At 41.2% G+C, this 17,227-nt stretch overlaps 2 protein-coding genes across 3 annotated transcripts in view; both read left to right on the top strand.

Annotated features, from left to right (window-relative positions):
- LOC144364734 (peroxisomal bifunctional enzyme-like) overlaps positions 1–12,864 on the top strand; it is a 34,524-nt gene extending 21,660 nt beyond the window's left edge. Inside the window, exons 5-7 of the mRNA XM_078043814.1 lie at positions 833–937; positions 9,220–9,561; positions 10,177–12,864. Coding sequence (XP_077899940.1) covers positions 833–937; positions 9,220–9,561; positions 10,177–11,438 — 1,709 coding nt within the window. The 3' untranslated portion in view covers positions 11,439–12,864. The remainder of the gene's footprint in view (positions 1–832; positions 938–9,219; positions 9,562–10,176) is intronic.
- Positions 12,865–15,326: 2,462 nt separating this feature from the next.
- Positions 15,327–17,227, top strand: part of LOC144376345 (uncharacterized) — a 28,326-nt gene continuing 26,425 nt past the window's right edge. Inside the window, exon 1 of one of the 2 annotated variants that reach the window (XM_078043813.1) lies at positions 15,327–15,780. In XM_078043813.1, coding sequence (XP_077899939.1) covers positions 15,637–15,780 — 144 coding nt within the window. In that variant the 5' untranslated portion in view covers positions 15,327–15,636. The remainder of the gene's footprint in view (positions 15,781–17,227) is intronic. The other variant, XR_013436696.1, reaches the window with a different exon arrangement.

The raw sequence follows: 17,227 nt of genomic DNA, 5'->3' as shown, positions 1-17,227 counted from the left end.
AATCCAAGCCAGAAAGAAATCATTACAGATGAAGAGCTTTTCGTTCCATCTGTGGGTGGCTCATATTCCCCTGCTTTGTTGTCCCAGAGATCCTTTTAGTTTTCTATCTTCCATTTATGTCCCCTCAGTGCCCCTAACCTGGTTAGACTGATTTACTTAACTTCACTCAAAATGACTGTGTACATGGGACACTTGACCTCTGACACCACTCACCTACTCCACACCCCCTCTGCACTACAGGAGAGGATCTGGAAGCCTGATTTCAAGGGACTTCCAGAAAAGTGCCCCAAGACTGCTTTCCAGCAAGACCCCCTGGAAATCATTGAACTGTTCACCTGGTCACGAAAACCCATTTGTAGCTGTCTGAAGCACTCATAGGACCCAGGAATGGAGGTTTTTGTTGCAGAGGTGGCATCTGCCAATATTGTAAGGGCAGGGAAAACCTGGGAATTATTGCCACCAAGACTGATCTGATGATTGCTTTTCTGAGGTCAGGATAGTGCATTGCAAGAAAGAAAGTTCCTGTCATTTTCTCCTTCCTTCTGGCCCTGTGCTTAAGGCCACACCTGTACTTCAGAATATGCACATCAGATCACATCTTATAAGTGGTGAAGAACTGCCCAGACAGTTCTATAGTGATGCAAACCCTGATCAATTTCTGTAACTCCCTAGAGGTGACCTTCCTTCCAATACTAAGGTTGCTGGGACCACCCTGAACGCAGGAGGCTGGCAATTCATAGTAGATGTTTCTATCCTAACAAGACAGACTTCTCTACTAGAGAGAACAAGATTCTCACTTTAACCTCATATTCTTTGACTTGTTTTATTTTAGGAAGACACATTTTGGCCCGTGATGCACTCAAACTGGGCATTCTGGATGAAGTTGTGAACTCAGACCCAGTAGAAGCAGCAGTCAAATTTGCCCAGAGAATTTTAGGTAAGAAGATGATGATGATAATTTCACAAGATTGGAAACAAGCTAAATGTCCATTTTAACAAGACAGTCCTTAAATACCTTATGGGACACCCATGTGATAGAGGCTCTAGTGGTTGGGTTCTCTTTTGTGTAGTCCTTGCTACCCTCTGAGCAGCCTCACCCTGTCTGATTTGGAGTTCGATGACTAGAGTCCCAAGAAAATTTCCAGGACATTTACTGTTTATATTTTTAATGAGTACCAGTATTGAAATCCTGTGATGGCTTGATGCTGCTTTGTCATAGAACTTAAAAATGAATGTACTGATGTGGCATGAACCCATGATATATTATATTAGTTAGTGAAAAAAGCATCATTTGTGGTGGTTTGCCATTGTTGTTATAAAAAGAGGTGACGGATAGAATGTATTTTGGGGAGAATGGACAAATATAACTGTTGGTCCATGTGCAAAATGTATGTTAGGATTCACCAGAAATGGCATGGTTGCCTCTGGGAGTGGTGCTGTCAGTCAGCCAAAGCAGTTTTTTTTTTTTTACAGTTTACACAATAAATTTATCCAAGTTGACTGTAGGGTGGTGAGTGTTGGTAATGGTGCACAATCGTGTGCTCGGTGCCACACTAAAAAAGTATCCTCAAGCCACTTTCTGGTAGGTCCTTTTGTCTTTCCCTTGGCCACTGACCTGTCTCCTGTCACTGTAGTGTTATGTTTTTTAGAATTTCATGTAGATGGAATCCTGCATACAGTATGGTGTCTTCTGTGTCTGGCTTCTTTCACTTAGTGTAATGTTTATAGAGTCATAGTATTGTTGCATATATTTGGTTAGATTTGATTACTAAAATATATTTCATAAAATGAGAAAACCCCAATTTCTGTATGTGTTTATGAATTGGTGGACATTAAGTTGATTCTACTCTAGACCAATTTATAAATAGATATTATTTTGTCTGTTAGGTAAATACCTGAGAATGGGATAACTGGATTGTAAAATAAATGTGTAGTTAACTCTCACATGCTTTTTAAACCTCATAAATGGAAAGAAAAATTCAAAAGTCACTAATTTTTGCCAAGAAAATTAGAAAAAAACAGAAAACTAATGGAATAAGACTGAATATTTAATAAGCTTTCCTTGAACTATTTGTAATAATACATCCTATTTACAGGTCAATAGGCCACTGATATACTGAGGCATAAAAGTATTTATATTTTTTTTACTTAGTGTTTCTATTCCTGGTAATTAGAGAAATCATCACAGAATTATAAAAAGATTCAAGCATAGTAATGATTACTGAATCTTTATCATTGAAAAACAATGGAAACGGGCTGGGGTTGTGGCTCTGTGGCAGAATGCTTGGCTCGAAAATGTGAGGCACTGGGTTTGATCCTCAGCACCACATAAAAAATAAATAAACAAAGACATTGTGTCCATGTGTAACTAAAAAAAAAAAAAAAACTTTAAAACAAATGGAAACATCTCAAAAATCTAATTTTAGGGAATTAATTACCTAAAAGATGATCCATCTCAAAGACAATTCTATTCAGCCACTAAAACTTGTGTCTGAAGAAAACTGAAGAACTTGAGAAAATATTTACATGTAGTATTAAGAAGAAAACTGCCTGATGTGAAATTTCACAAATGTCTGGGTGTTCACGTACCTATTTGTATAAGGAACCAGTATAATGAACTATAATTGATTTTTTTAAACCTTATTTTTATGTGGTGCTGAGGATTGAACCCAGTACCTCACATGTGGGAAGCCAAAGTGCTCTACTGCTGAGCCACACCCCAGCCCTCACTATAGTAGATTTTTATCACAAGTTGTATTGGGATAATATATAATGAAAATCCTTAAGTTTTAAAAATATTTATCTCTCCCTATTACCCAAGTCACTAATTCGAAAGGAGAAAGGGGGAGCTGGGCCAGCATGCAAGGAGTGCATGAAATGGGCTTCGGACTAGACATCAGAAGAAATGTGGACCACAATAAATTTCCTTGTGGAGTTTTATGTTTTTTTTCATCCATAAAAGGAAAAGTATCCACAAAATTGTTTTCAAATCATATTCTGATACCACAAAGGCTCTAGTGGTTGGGTTCTCTTTTGTGTAGTCCTTGCTATCCTCTGAGCGGCCTCACCCTGTCAGATTTGGAGTTCAGTGACTAGAGTCCCAAGAAAATTTCCAGGACATTTACTGTTTATTTTTTAAATGAGTACCAGTGTTTGAAATCCTGTGATGGCTTGGTGCTGTTTTCTCATAGATAATAAATGCTAGAGATATAAGGTAGAGAAATCGGAGTGATCAAAACAGGACTGACTCAGAATTTTATCTCTACTTGCCACTTAGGTTCTCACAAAATGCATAGTTTTGCTGTGCCTATTCATTTTGTTCCTTTCATGTTCACTGTAGATTGTGTGCTTATCCTTTCTTTTTATGTTTCCCTTTTTTGTTGTTGTTTGCTTTTAAATATAGCTCTATGAGATCATTTGGCAAAACAAAATTGATGTTTTGACTTGATGGAGAGGTACCACAAAAATCTAATGCACTAGTTATTAAATATATATGCATTTATCATAGATAAACATATGAATACAAGGAGATTTATGCTTCTGTAATGCTGGTGCAATTGTCTTGATATGGAAAAATGGTTCCTTAACTTTCCTGTGTATCAGAAATTCTTGGATGGCTTCAAACACAGATTGCAGGCTCCACTCTTTGCTTTGTGATTCAATATATGGAGGGTGGGGGCAAAGAATTTGTCTCTGTCAAGTGCTTAGGTGATGTTAGTGCTGTGTTCTGGAGACCACCATTTGAGAACCATTGAGTAGAGGTCATAGGGGTAAGAATGGAGATTACATTTTCTAGGGTCTACTTTTTCCACGTGATGTGCAAGCAATGACTGCGGTCTTTTTTTTTTTTAAGAGAGAGAGGATTATTTTTTTTAATATTTATTTTTTAGTTTTTGGTGGACACAACATCTTTATTTTATTTTTATATGGTGCTGAGGATTGAACCCAGCGCCGCGCACATGCCAGGCGAGCGCACTACCACTTGAGTCACATCCCCCGCACCTGACTGCCGTCTTAAAACATCAGCAAGTCAGTTATGAAAAACATGGTTAAAAAGCCACATGACTTCTGTGGTATGTGAATGATATCTTAATTGAAACAATAAGTGCAAATATTTTTAATTCACTTTTTCCAGTTGAAAAATTTGAAAAAAATTTTCATTTGAAAAATTTTGATTTCGGCCTTTTTTCCCTAGTCACTACTGAAATATTGAATCAAAACAAACAAAAGTAAAGGTTAAGAAGATATATTTAGTTTCTATATCTCATGAGATAGGGAATTCCCTTTATATCCTATGGTTACTATTCCACTCATCAATTTTGGAACCAGTTATAGGTGGGAAAGGAGTATAAGAGGTTACATATCTACAAATGGGTCTACTAATGTACTGCAGATTTCTCTACAAACTTAACATATCCTGGCAAATTGGCTATTTTAGCTAATTAGCTTTACACATCTTAATTTTCTTGTTATATGAAGCCCCTTAGTCTATAGCAATACAATAGACTTAGTGGAGGAATGCAGGATTCCTGGGCCAGACCTGCTTGCTTTGGCTCACCTGGAAAGGGGAGGGTCCTGTGTAAGGCCATCTGTTTGCACTTGCATGTGGCCAGCAGCTGGCTTGTCCCAGAACTGAGTGAGAATTCCCAGTCTCCATGTGTGCATTTCTGGCGTGAAGCTGCAAGTGAGAGCAAAGACCAACACCCTGTGGCTCTGTGCCCCTCTTTCCAGCAGGGATGGGCCCAGGGCACATCCACCTGGGAGCCTCAAGTTGGTGCTCTCTCTGTGTCTATGTGGTAGTGGCTGCACTGGGCTGTTGGCCTTTTGAAGAACTCCAATTCTGCCCAAAGAACCTTGGTGTATTTGTTCATTTGGATTTGTGGCTTTTAAAAAACCTTACTGGTTTCCTGGGCCTTCTGCCTCCTTTTATCTTTTGCTCTTGTAGTTTAATTTTATTCTCTATGAACATTCTATATAAACAAGTTTCAAAACAGAAGAGTGACCCTGTCTCATGTTGGAGGCTCAGCACATGTCCACATTTAGTTTCCCCTTAACGTGCTACACACTCCCTGAAGCCTGTACAGTTGTTTCATCCTTTGCAGAGCCTAAAGGGTGCACAGAGGCTACTGCTTATCACAGCTAGGAAGGAGACAGAAGGTCCTGTGTGTCTGAGGAAAGGAATTCTGTGAACTGCATGCTGAGTTGGCTCTTTAGCTTAGGTAGAGAGAATCTGTTCCTGTCAGGTTAGCAAAAGGGTGAAGGAGAAATAATCTTTTTTTCCTCTCCTTCATAAGTACAATTTTACAGTATTTTTAATCAAAATTTGAATACACTTCATCTTCATCTTGATCCCAAATAGAATGAAGCCAAAATTCATGTGAATGGGCCCATGAAAGAGTTTAGTTATAAGTACACCTGAATCACTAGGCAGTGCCTCTCTTCCCCTTTCCCTGGGTAGGACTGCTGACCTGTCCACTTGACTCTCTTATTCTGTAGGTACCACAGAGTGATGTGGGAAGCCACTTGTGAATTACTTGAGAGTCTTCTCCTGGTATGGTATCCAGGGAGAATTTAGGTTTAACCTTGGGTACTATCTGTGACTCTCCCACACAATAGATTGTCCAAGGTACATGACCTTTATTTCTGCTCTATTAGGAAGATCCCTCATAGTATCTCTGGAGATGGGCATAACCCTATAGGAACTGGACAGCCCACCTATAACATTTTTTGGTAAAGAACATTCTATGGAATGCCTTTGATGTTCCCCAATATAAATAAAGCAAGCGGGGTCCATTTTGCCTTTTCGGTATAGAAGCTCCATCCTCTGTATGATTAGTTAGACTGACCTGCCCTCACTTTTTGAAACTATTTTCTGTGTCCTGTGATTCTTTCCCTGTTCCATTTTTCCTAGCTTTTATTTCTCAGCCAGCCCATTCCATCCAGGGGAACCTCATTCCCATCACCTGCACGGGACACAGGTGAGAGAGCCATCATAATTTCTCATGTATAGCTATTTAACAAGTTAGTAAAAGTCAAAATTGATAGTACTCATTATGATTCAGAGAGAAAGAATAGTTCTCACCATGGTTCAAAGTTAAAGAATACACAGTGACTAAAGGAAAAACATTCCACTCAGTGCTAGTCTGAGTGACTTTAAAACTAACTGGTCTGAGTGTAGAATAAATATTTTCACAACAACTCTCTCTGTAGACATAAGGGGGGGAAGTTCTGCCTGTGTTCTTTGCTAATAACCCAACGGTGGAAGAAAACGGCATCCTTCAACTACAGCCACAGAAGGAGAGAGACAGGAGACGAGGCAGGGAAAAGCTGGCTGACTGCGCCCTGACCAAACCTGTCCCATGGATGTGCTTCATTTGGCTCTAGGCTGTCCTGGACAGGAGCCTGGGAGAGCTCCCAGGATGCTCACACACAGCCTGAGAGGTTCTGAGGATCCCAGGATAACAGGATTATGTGGGTCAGAAATAATTGCTTCATTCCATTAAGCAGGCTTTTCTTTTCTGGTTGGTTTGCTCATTTTCTCCCTTTTATTCTTTCCAATTACTGGCCTCAGACAAACTTGCCAGACCCTGCAGCTGTCCTGATATAGTGGCTGACACCCCTCCCTGCTCTTGGACCTCCAGGAGAGATAGCTCAAAATGACTGTTAAAAACTCTTTTAAAAATCATCCTGCTCTGGCCCCACCCTTAAGGATCTTAACTGAGTCTTGGTGGGCCCCAGGCCATCTGAATGTCTTCAACTCGAAAGGAATCAAGAGTGAGTGTGCTTTGAAAAGCAGCCTCAGGCATCGTGGGAGCAGCAGCAGTGTGGGACAGAGCTCCAGCTTTGGGACATCCAGACCCATCTGCCCTGTTCCATGGAGAGGGTTATGCCAGCAGTAGGTTCAGGTCACAATGCAGAGAACTGGGCCTCTTTCCTCATCCACTTGCCCTCTACATACATGTCCTCCCCTTCCAGCTCTCCCCACTGTCCTCTCTTGCCTCCCTTCTAGGCCACCAGTGAATGGAGCCAGCAGTGGACTGTGGGTTGTCCCATCCTTCTCTGCTGAGCTTGTCTCCCCCTCAACACTGAGGACTGGGCTAACTCACTGGACAGTTGAGCAAGTAACCTGTGGGTCTCTTGGGTACAGTTCACTTGTCTCCAAAGCAGCAGGGTCAGCAGGGCCCTCATGCTAATAACCACTGTCTTTGCTCCTCTCCTGAGTGCTGCTCTTACCATGTGGGACATCATTCATTGAAAAGCATTCTTCTCAACACTGCAGATATTCAAGTATTAGGAAATAGTCTTGCCTCGTAGCTTACAGCAAGGGATGAGATTACATAATGCCCATGTGCACATGATGACATCCAGACCAGGCTCCCTCCCTGGGGACACATGTTCGCACATGGTACCAGAGTCATAAGTCTTTCTCTAATGGAGGTGCCTTGTAAGTGCTTGTAGATTTTCTGTCCATTTTTCATTTAATGATTTATTCTGGAGACAGTGGCATGTTGACAAAATAATTTCTCTAATACCTAGAGTTTACACATTTATTCTTTTATGTAAACATTAGGTTCATCCTGTTGAATTATTTAGTAAAATATAGAACCACAAGTGTTCTGAGTAGATGTTCCTATATAGTATATGTGGAAAATGTTTATATTTTTATATTATTAAATATGTATATCCAGGAACATGGGGTCTTTCTTTACTAAGGTTTGATTTTGTGTTCGTCTATAAGATGTTACAGTTATCTTCTGAAAGATCCTGTACCTGACTCAATTCTTTCATTTCCAGGTTACTTTTACAGCTTCAGTGAGTCCTAATTTGCTGTGCAGTATTCTGCAACTGTCCCTGTTAATCAATTAAAACTTTTTCACTTTCACAAAAAGTTATTTTATGCTCCTTATTGCTGACTCCTGCTCCAAGACCTAGAAAACCATTGTTTCTTTTTTTTTTCTTATGATAAATTTTCCTTTTCTGGGCATATTATAAATGGCATCCTATGATATGTGATCTCTTGCTTCTGGCTTCTTTCAGTGATCATAATGGTAGAGGCCCTTCTTAGTTGTTGAATTTCTCCCATCACAGTTGTGATTAGATTGGCCTACCCAGATAACAGAGGGAAATCTCCCCTTCTCAAAACCTTTAATTTAATCCTACCTATAAATTCCATTTGCCAGTTAAGTTTACCTGTTCACAGGTTCTAGGGATTGGGACATAGACATTTGTGGGATGGTACTATCCTGCCCACCACTTCAATTTTTCACCCACACTGTGGATCTTCATGCCATTTTACTAATGGGGTCCCTTGTAGAATGCAAGTCCTTAATTTTTATTTCATTCAATTTATTGATTATTTTTCTTTTATGGATCATGCTTTTGGTGCTATATATAAGAAGACATCATCTAACCAACATCACATATATATCCCTCTGTTTTCTTCCAGAAATTCTTATGGTTTTAGTCATTCAATTGATTTTATGACTAATTTTGAGGTTTTACAGAAGTTGCTAGGTAACAATCTGAGTTTAATTAATTAATCTTTTTTGCATATGGGTATTCAACATTTGTTCAAAAGACTCTCCTCCACTGAATTGCTTTCCACCTGTGTTAAACATCAATTAGCCATAATTTGATTTATTGATGAACTCTCAATTCTCTTCCATTAATATATATGCCTACCCTTGCATCAGTATCACACTGTATTCTTTTATATGTGTTTCTTAAAATATTATTTAGTTATCAATAGACCTTTATTTATTTATATGCAGTGCTGAGAATCAAACCCAGTGCCTCACGCATGCTAGGCAAGCTCTCTACCACTGAGCCACAGCTCCAGCCCCTTTTATATGTGTTTTAAAGGTTTTTTTAGTCATAAGAATTGAGTTAACTTTATTTTGTATATCAGATATTATCTCAGAACTGTTGTTAGACTCTTTGACACAATAATATTTAATCTATTATAAAATTATCTTGTCCTTGGAATAAAAATAGAATGTGACTTTCACGTGCGAATAAAGTAACTTAAAATTGTCTTGAATCGTTAAATTCTCTTAAATGACTAGTTACAACAATGACTAAGATTTTGGTATTAGTGTTCCATTAAATATATTAATAAATATTATTTACTTTGGAATTTGATTATCATTGTTATTATATAATCTAGTCCCTTTGTTTAAGTAACATTCCCAAATCTCTGATCATGCTTATTCCTTTCAGATCAACCTTTAGAATCTCGCAGAATCTTGAACAAGACAGTGCCAAGCTTGCCCAACATGGACACCATTTTCAGGGAAGCCTTTGCAAAGATGCAGAAGCAGTACCCTGGGTGCCTGGCTCCGGAGACTTGTGTCCGTGCAGTCCAGGCCTCTGTGAAGTATCCCTATGAAGTGGGCATCAAGGAGGAAGAGGAGCTATTTATGTACCTTCGGGGATCAGGGCAGGCTAGAGCCCTGCAGTATGCTTTCTTTGCTGAAAAGAATGCAAGTAAATGGTCCACTCCCTCTGGGGCCTCATGGAAAACAGCATCAGCACGACCCATCTCCTCCGTTGGTGTCCTTGGTAAGCAGGTGGGGGCAGTTCATGGGCTTCTCCAAATGTGTGCATGTCAAGAGCTAACTTTTACTTCAGGACACCAGGTCCCAGGTTCTGTGCTGAAATCACTACTTCTGTTAGCTCCAGTAATTCACTCCCAAGTCCTCGAACTGCCTTCATCTTATGTGTGAGGCCTAGAGATGCTAACCTTTTCCAGAATGAGCTAAACTCTTGTGGTGTGAGGGCCTGACCTTGGCTGTCTGTCTCCAGACTGTGGGCACTATTTACTCCTCCTCTCTAATCCTTCTCTGTATGAATCTCTCACTCCAGGATTTCCAAACAGTGGAAATTTGTAGCACATTTCAAGCATGGCCTTTCACTCTTGCAGCTAAGTATTTGGGATCAATTTTCTTGTCTTTCTGGTCCCTGGATGCATTCACACCTCCTACCTCAAAACCACCATCAGTTTGTGATGTATTCTTCCACTGCTCCCTTGTGCTCACTAAAATGCTCTGACATCCATTTGTGTCCTTGAATCAGTCTTTTTAAATGCCACATTGCCATAGAAACTGTGGCCCAATAAGTTAGTTTCTAATTCCCCATCCACTGAATCATTCATTTTCTCCTGCACTCTCTCTGCAGGCTTGGGAACAATGGGCCGAGGCATTGCCATTTCTTTTGCAAGGGCCAAGATTCCTGTGGTTGCTGTAGAAGTAGACCAAAAGCAGCTTGAAGCTGCAAAGAAGATAATAACTTCCATCTTGGAAAAGGAAGCATCCAAAATGCAGCAGAATGGCCAGCCTTGGTCAGGACCAAAACTCAGGTTCAGTTCATCTATGAAGGAGCTTGCTAGCGTAGACTTAGTTGTTGAAGCAGTATTTGAGGATATGAAGCTGAAGAAACGAGTCTTTGCTGAACTGTCAGCCGTGTGCAAACCTGAAGCATTTTTGTGCACCAATACTTCAGCCCTGGACGTGGATGAGATGGCTTCTGCCACCAATCGACCACACTTGGTCATTGGCACACACTTCTTCTCACCAGCTCATGTAATGAAATTGTTAGAGGTTATTCCTAGCCAACACTCTTCCCCCACCACCATTGCCACTGTAATGAACTTAGCTAAAAAGATTAAGAAGATTGGCGTAGTAGTGGGCAACTGCCGTGGCTTTGTTGGTAATCGAATGCTAGTCCCTTATTATAACCAGACGTATTTTTTGGTAGAAGAAGGTAGCAAGCCAGAGGAGGTAGATCAGGTGCTGGAGGAGTTTGGTTTTAAAATGGGACCCTTTCGAGTGTCTGACCTTGCTGGGTTGGATGTGGGTTGGAAAATTCGCCAGGAACAAGGTCTTACTGTACGCACACTGCCTCCTGGTACTCCTGTCCGAAAGCGGGGTACTAGAAGATACTGCCCAATTCCTGATATGCTCTGTGAATCAGGACGCTATGGGCAGAAGACAGGGCGGGGGTGGTATCAGTATGACAAGCCATTGGGAAAGGTTCACAAACCTGATCCCTGGCTTTCCAAATTTCTGTCACAGTATAGAGAAACCCATCATATTGAACCCCGTGTCATTAGCCAGGATGAGATTCTTGAGCGCTGCTTGTATGCACTCATCAATGAAGGGTTCCGTATCTTGGGAGAAGGGATGGCTGCTGGCCCAGAGCACATTGATGTCATCTACTTGAATGGGTATGGCTGGCCAAGGCACAGGGGTGGGCCCATGTTCTATGCTTCCACAATTGGGTTGCCCACAGTTCTGGAGAAGTTGCAGAAGTACTACAAGCAGAATCCTGATATTCCCCAACTGGAGCCCAGCGACTACCTAAAAAAGCTGGCTTCCCAGGGAAACCCGCCTCTGAAAGAATGGCAAAGCTTGGCAGGGCCCCCCAGCAGTAAATTGTGATTCAGGATGTGCCTCCCATGCTGGCATCGGGTAAAACTCACTGGATTTCAATAAAGTTAATTCCAAGAATCCAGAGTAAGAATACTCTGAAATGCAAAGCAAAGGAAGTAATTGGTTACTTAAACCTTTTTTTTGATGTTTTTTCTTTTTGATTCTAATGAAGGAAATCTTTATGAATGTGCTTTCTATGCCTCTGAATGTCTTCCTTTCAGATAAATTCCATGATTGATGCAGCTAAGTCATAAACTTCTTTTGGCTTTTTAATCTCACACATTATTAATGGAAAATCCTGTGGATCATATATGCCCCTCACCTCCTGAGCACATGGTGGACCTGGCATCCAGAGAGCATTAATCCAACATGGAATCCTGTGTTGAAGTTAGGTTTGTATCAGAGGTGGGGTGGAGATGGTTTGTAGGGTAGAGTCAGCCGTGAGGATCTCTATGGGAGGGGGCATGAAACACTGCCCAAGGATAAGCAGACTAGTAGCCAGAAAGAGGCCCAACATAGTTGGGAATTGGTGAGGGCACCAAGTATTTGAGACCCAAATAGGGCACACCAGGGCAGCTTGGCAAGTCATGTTCCTGGGATCACTTCTGTCCAAGGCCCGACTCCTGTGCACAGCTGTGCCTGCTGCTTGCAAGGGGCTCAGCAATGTTTGTAGTGTATCCCCTGGGACATAGAACATCTGCAACCTGATCTTTCCTATTCAAGGAGGAGTAACAGAAAGAATAAGTTGTTAGCTTACGGAAGGATCTTGGTGATCATCTAGCCTTTAAGGATTTCTTAATTCTTCAATAGTGTAACTATGCCAGTTTCCCTGTCAAAATAAACTTTTGTGAATTCACATGTGGATATGGTTGAATCTGAAATATCTAAATTGATTGCAAAGCAAGTTTTGTACAGTTTTGTTTCACTATAAGTGCCCTTCTTGTGTAACTTTTTGCCTTATGTGGTTCAAAGTTCAGGGACTAGTCAATATAAAAATCCATACAAATTTTAAGAGCTGAATTACTCATAATATCCAAAACTGTAAACAGCCCAAATGTCCATTAACTGATAACCATGTGGTATGTCCTTAGAGTAGACTCTTACTCATCCATGAAAAAAGATGAAGTCCTGATATCTGGTACAGCATTATAAACTTCCAATACATTTTACTAAGTGAAGGAAGCTAATCACAAAACACCTTACATTGTATAGACATTTAAGAACATGTCCAAGGTGGGCAAATAGAAACAAAGTAGATAAGAATTTTCCTGAGTCTGGAATACTGGAATGGGGAGTGACTACTAATGGTTTTCTTGGAAATGTTCTAAAATGATTGTGGTAATATACTAAAAAGCTGTTAAGTTTTGTAATTTAAAATAGTGACTTGCCTGGTATGTAAATTCTGTCTCAATAAAGTTATTACTCAACAGATAAATCGTTGCTAATATTGTTTTCCTTCAGTATGAAGCAGATGAGCTGCTTTTGCAATAGTTTCACCTGTGAGAGAAATTTGAAAAGCCAGGAATCAAGTTATTAGAAGTCCTAATAGAGCTGGGCATGGTGGTGCCAGCCTGTAGCCCCTGCGAGGAAGGAGACTGAAGTGGGAATATTGCTTGAACCCAGGAATTTTAGGCCATCCTGGACAACTTAGCAATACTCTAAGAAATCTTGAATGCATGGAATATGAGGTTTTCCATTGGAAAAAAAAATCAAAACTAAATATAAAAATCAAGTGTCTGTGTTTTCTTCTTATTGTTTGGCAATACTTAGAATGGAACCCACAGGTGCCATACCTCTGAGCTACATCCCTTTCATTATTTTGAGACTGCATCTTGTTATGTTGCTAAGGCTGGTCTGGACTTTACCATCCTCCTTTCTCAGTCTCCAGAGTCACTGGGATTACAGGACTGTGGCATTGTCCCTCGCTAAATTCCTTCCCTTCAGAGTAATTTTTAAAATGTATACTACTAGGTTTTATATAACTTGGTCTTTGAAATTAAAGGCATCAAAGGGAAAGATTCTTGAAAGTGGTAACTGTCTCCAATTTGTTTTATTTTCAAATGAATGTAGGCAAAAACCACATTAGCTTTTTCTTCTACAACCTTGAAGGAATTTTATTGTTCTTAAAACTGATTTTACTCCCACAGTATCTTCTAGTTTGAGGTTTTGGAACCATGAAGAGATTTCATGAGGCAATAACCCCTGAAATTTTATGATAAAGTTTGTGTAAAAGTATATGACATATGGAGGTTCCATATGTCACATCATTCCAAAAAGTGGTCTATGAACCCATAAAGGTGAAGGACCAATACCTCATATAGAAAATGAGAACAAATGTAAGTTCATGTATTATTTTATATCAAAGGAAGCAAAACTAATTGGGATCCTCAGTAGCAGAACTGGAAGTACTGTAATGTTAAGTACATTGCAAGGTAGAATGGTTACATCTGAGAAGAACTTGGCCAAAAATTTTTGATCCAGAAAAGTATCAGAAGTGTAGATTTTTGTTATCTAACATTTATGAAGTTTGCCCTACGTGTATATTTGCTTATGATATTAGCTAACAGTTATCTGAACCCATTCCCTATTACCAAACCATTTTAACATATTGCACCACCTCGTCATTTCTAAATTCCTTGTTACTGTGTTCTGCAATGTACACGTATATCAATATAACATTAAAATATGTAATTTGTAAGCCAATAATCATCCTTTTTAGAGATGTATCCTAAAAATTTAGATAATGTGTTTCCCAGCTCCTCTTTCAAGAATGGAAGGTTTTTTTTCCTCCTGGCTGCTACAAGGCTGCCAGAAGACAGCTTTTGCTCATCCATCTTCTCCCAAGTCATTGGCATCCTATGACTGTTCAATAATGTGGTTAGTTTATACCTGGTCCCCTTGCCCCAAAGCTGAAGGTCTGAGGTAGTCTGGAGCTCCCATTTTCATTGAGTGGGTTGAGGCCTTTGTTGGTACTGTATTGGAAGCTTGATTTCTTACATATATTTGTGTGTGTGTGTGTGGGGGGAATTCAACCCATGCCTCCTGCATGGTAAGCAGACTTTACCACTGACTTACATCCTCAACCCCCTACCCTTTCCAGAGGAATTGATGCCAAGATCACTGTCTCAACTCTGCAACCTCCATCTCTGAGTTACTTTATCATTAACATAGTCTGCACACAACTAATTGCTTTCACGCTAAGCTGGGAAGGCTGCAGCCCTAGACAAGCTCCGTGTTAGTGTGGAAAGGAACAGGGGAGCGCTGGAGCTGTGGGAACCGGGCCTCAAGCCGCCATGCACCACTAGAGACTAGGAAAGACACGTTTGGGAGTATGGGGCGCAGAGGGGCATGGGCGAATCCTGCCCCCTCTGCGCGCAGGGAGGCTTGCTAGACATTCTGGGAGGCTGTGTGTTGGGGGGAAAGGGAGAAAAAGACCTCGATCAGAAATGGCCCAGAGCCATCCACTGAGGGGGTCGGGAGGGGTATATGCGGTGTGCATAGCCTTCCGTGGAGGGCGTGTGTGTGTGTGTGTGTGTGTGTGTGTGTGTGTGTGTGTGTGTAAGATTCTCCAAATTCGGAGGGAAGCATTACAGGGAAGCGTGTGTGAGAGTACATTTTACATTGCAAGGTAGAATGGTTATATGTGAGAAGAACTTAGCCAAAAATTTTTGATCTGGAAAATGATCAGAAGTATAGATTTTTGTTATCTAACATTTATGAAGTTTGCCCTACGTACATATGATATTAGCTAATAGTAATCTGAACCCGTTACCTATTACCAAACCATTTTAACATATTTCACCACCTCATCATTTCTAAATTCCTTGTTATTGTGTTCTGTAATGTACACGTATATTAATATAACCTGGTTAGACCAAGAAACCGAGGTGTGGTGGCCCTGACGCCTTTGATCAGGGACTGTGGGAGGAACACAGGAGTGTGCGGGATGTGTTTGCCCCTGGTAGGAGGCGACACCAACGCCCACATTCCAGGGCCCGGCGTGCACGCGGAGGCCGGGCTCACCGAGGGGAGAATGACCGAAGCAGCCACGGCAGATCACTCCTGTCCATATGTGGGTGCACGTGAGTGTGGGACTCCAGAAGAGGAGCCAGACCCAGTCCGGTCGCAGCGCCCTCTAGCCCGAGACAGCCGCTGACGCCGCAGCGCCCTCCTGTGTCTGCAGCCAGCTGGCATTCAGTTCACCCAAATGCTGCTTCCTAGGATTTCTACCTGGGCTCCGCTCAGAGCTGCCGGATCCACGCCGCGCCCGCCCCGGCGCGGAGCTGCGCCGCCCGCAGACTGGACTTCCAGCAGTGCGACGGGCTTTCCATCAGTGCCACTCACAGCCATGGCAAGTACTTCAAGCTGCACTGGTGCAGTCACCTAGGATGATGACACTGTACGTGGAACCGCGGTCCTGGGGGCGCCCGCGGGGCTGTTCGGATTGTGCCCCGCGCGGTGCGGTTGGTGGCTCCTTGCTCTCCTGGGGCTGTTGTGCTGCAGGCTGGAGCCGCGCTGGGCTCCGGGTTGCTAGAATTGCCCTGGAGCGCAACGCCTGGCGCTGCCTTGGTAACGGGAGGAATTCCCGGGAGGGATGCTAGCTCTGGTCACTGGCAAGGCGTCCTCGTCCCGGCCAGACAGGACTCCCTTTTTCTTCTTCTTAAGGACCCGAAATGTTCAGGCCACGTGTTGAGAAGTGGTAGAGCGTCGGTGGAGTTGATGGCCAGCGGAGGGGAAGCTTCTTTTCGGGGTTAGATGGTGCAAGAAGCGCCTCACTTTCTTCCTCACTTGCCTTTCCGAATGCTGATTTAAAGTGTCCCTCAATAGGTGAATGGATAAAGAAAATGTGGTATATATACTAGGTGGAATATTACCCAGCTTTAAAGAAGAGTAAAATTATGGCATTTTCCAGTAAATGGTTGGAGTTGGGAGAACATCATGCTAAGCAAAATAAGCCAATCCCACAAAACCAAAGGCCAAATGTTTTCTCGAATATGCAGATGCTAATTCACAATAAAGCGCAGGGGTGGGGGCACTAGGGAAGAATAGCATTACCTTAGGTTAGGTAGAGAGAAGTGATGGGAGGGAAGGGGAGGGGATGTGGAGACAGGAAAGATAGTAGAATGAAACAGACATTATTACTGTAATAATATATCATATATCAATATATAACCTTGATATATGATATATATATTATTACTATAATAATACATCAATATATAACCTTGGTCTAACCAGGTTATATTGATATACGTGTACATTACAGAACACAATAACAAGGAATTTAGAAATGACGAGGTGGTGAAATATGTTAAAATGGTTTGGTAATAGGTATTGATTTCAGACTGTTAGCTAATATCATAAGCAAATATACACCTAGGGCAAACTTCATAAATGTTAGACAGCAAAAATCTATACTTCTGATCATTTTCCGGACCAATATGATTCTGCAACATGTACACTCAGAAAAATGACAGATTATATCCCATCTATGTATAATGTATCAAAGTGCATAAATGCATTCTACTGTCATGTATAACTAAAACAAATTTTTAAAAAAAATTTTAAAAAGAGTCTTGGAAATCAAACTTGTCCCATTGATCATATTTCAATTGAGAAAGCGCTGAAATGGGAAGAATTGCTTCCAGGAAGTTTAAAGGAACCATTTTGGAGGGCACACTCTTTAGATACCCAGTTGTAGCATTTAGAGCCAAGTGTATGAATGTATTTAAGAATTAGAAAATAAACTGACTTGTAGGTATGCTTAAAGGATCTTAATTTAATGCATGAAAGCCAAA

The sequence above is a fragment of the Ictidomys tridecemlineatus genome, chromosome 3, assembly GCF_052094955.1.
Source record: "Ictidomys tridecemlineatus isolate mIctTri1 chromosome 3, mIctTri1.hap1, whole genome shotgun sequence".
Taxonomy (NCBI): domain Eukaryota; kingdom Metazoa; phylum Chordata; class Mammalia; order Rodentia; family Sciuridae; genus Ictidomys; species Ictidomys tridecemlineatus.
This window is presented reverse-complemented; position numbering and strand designations above follow the sequence as displayed.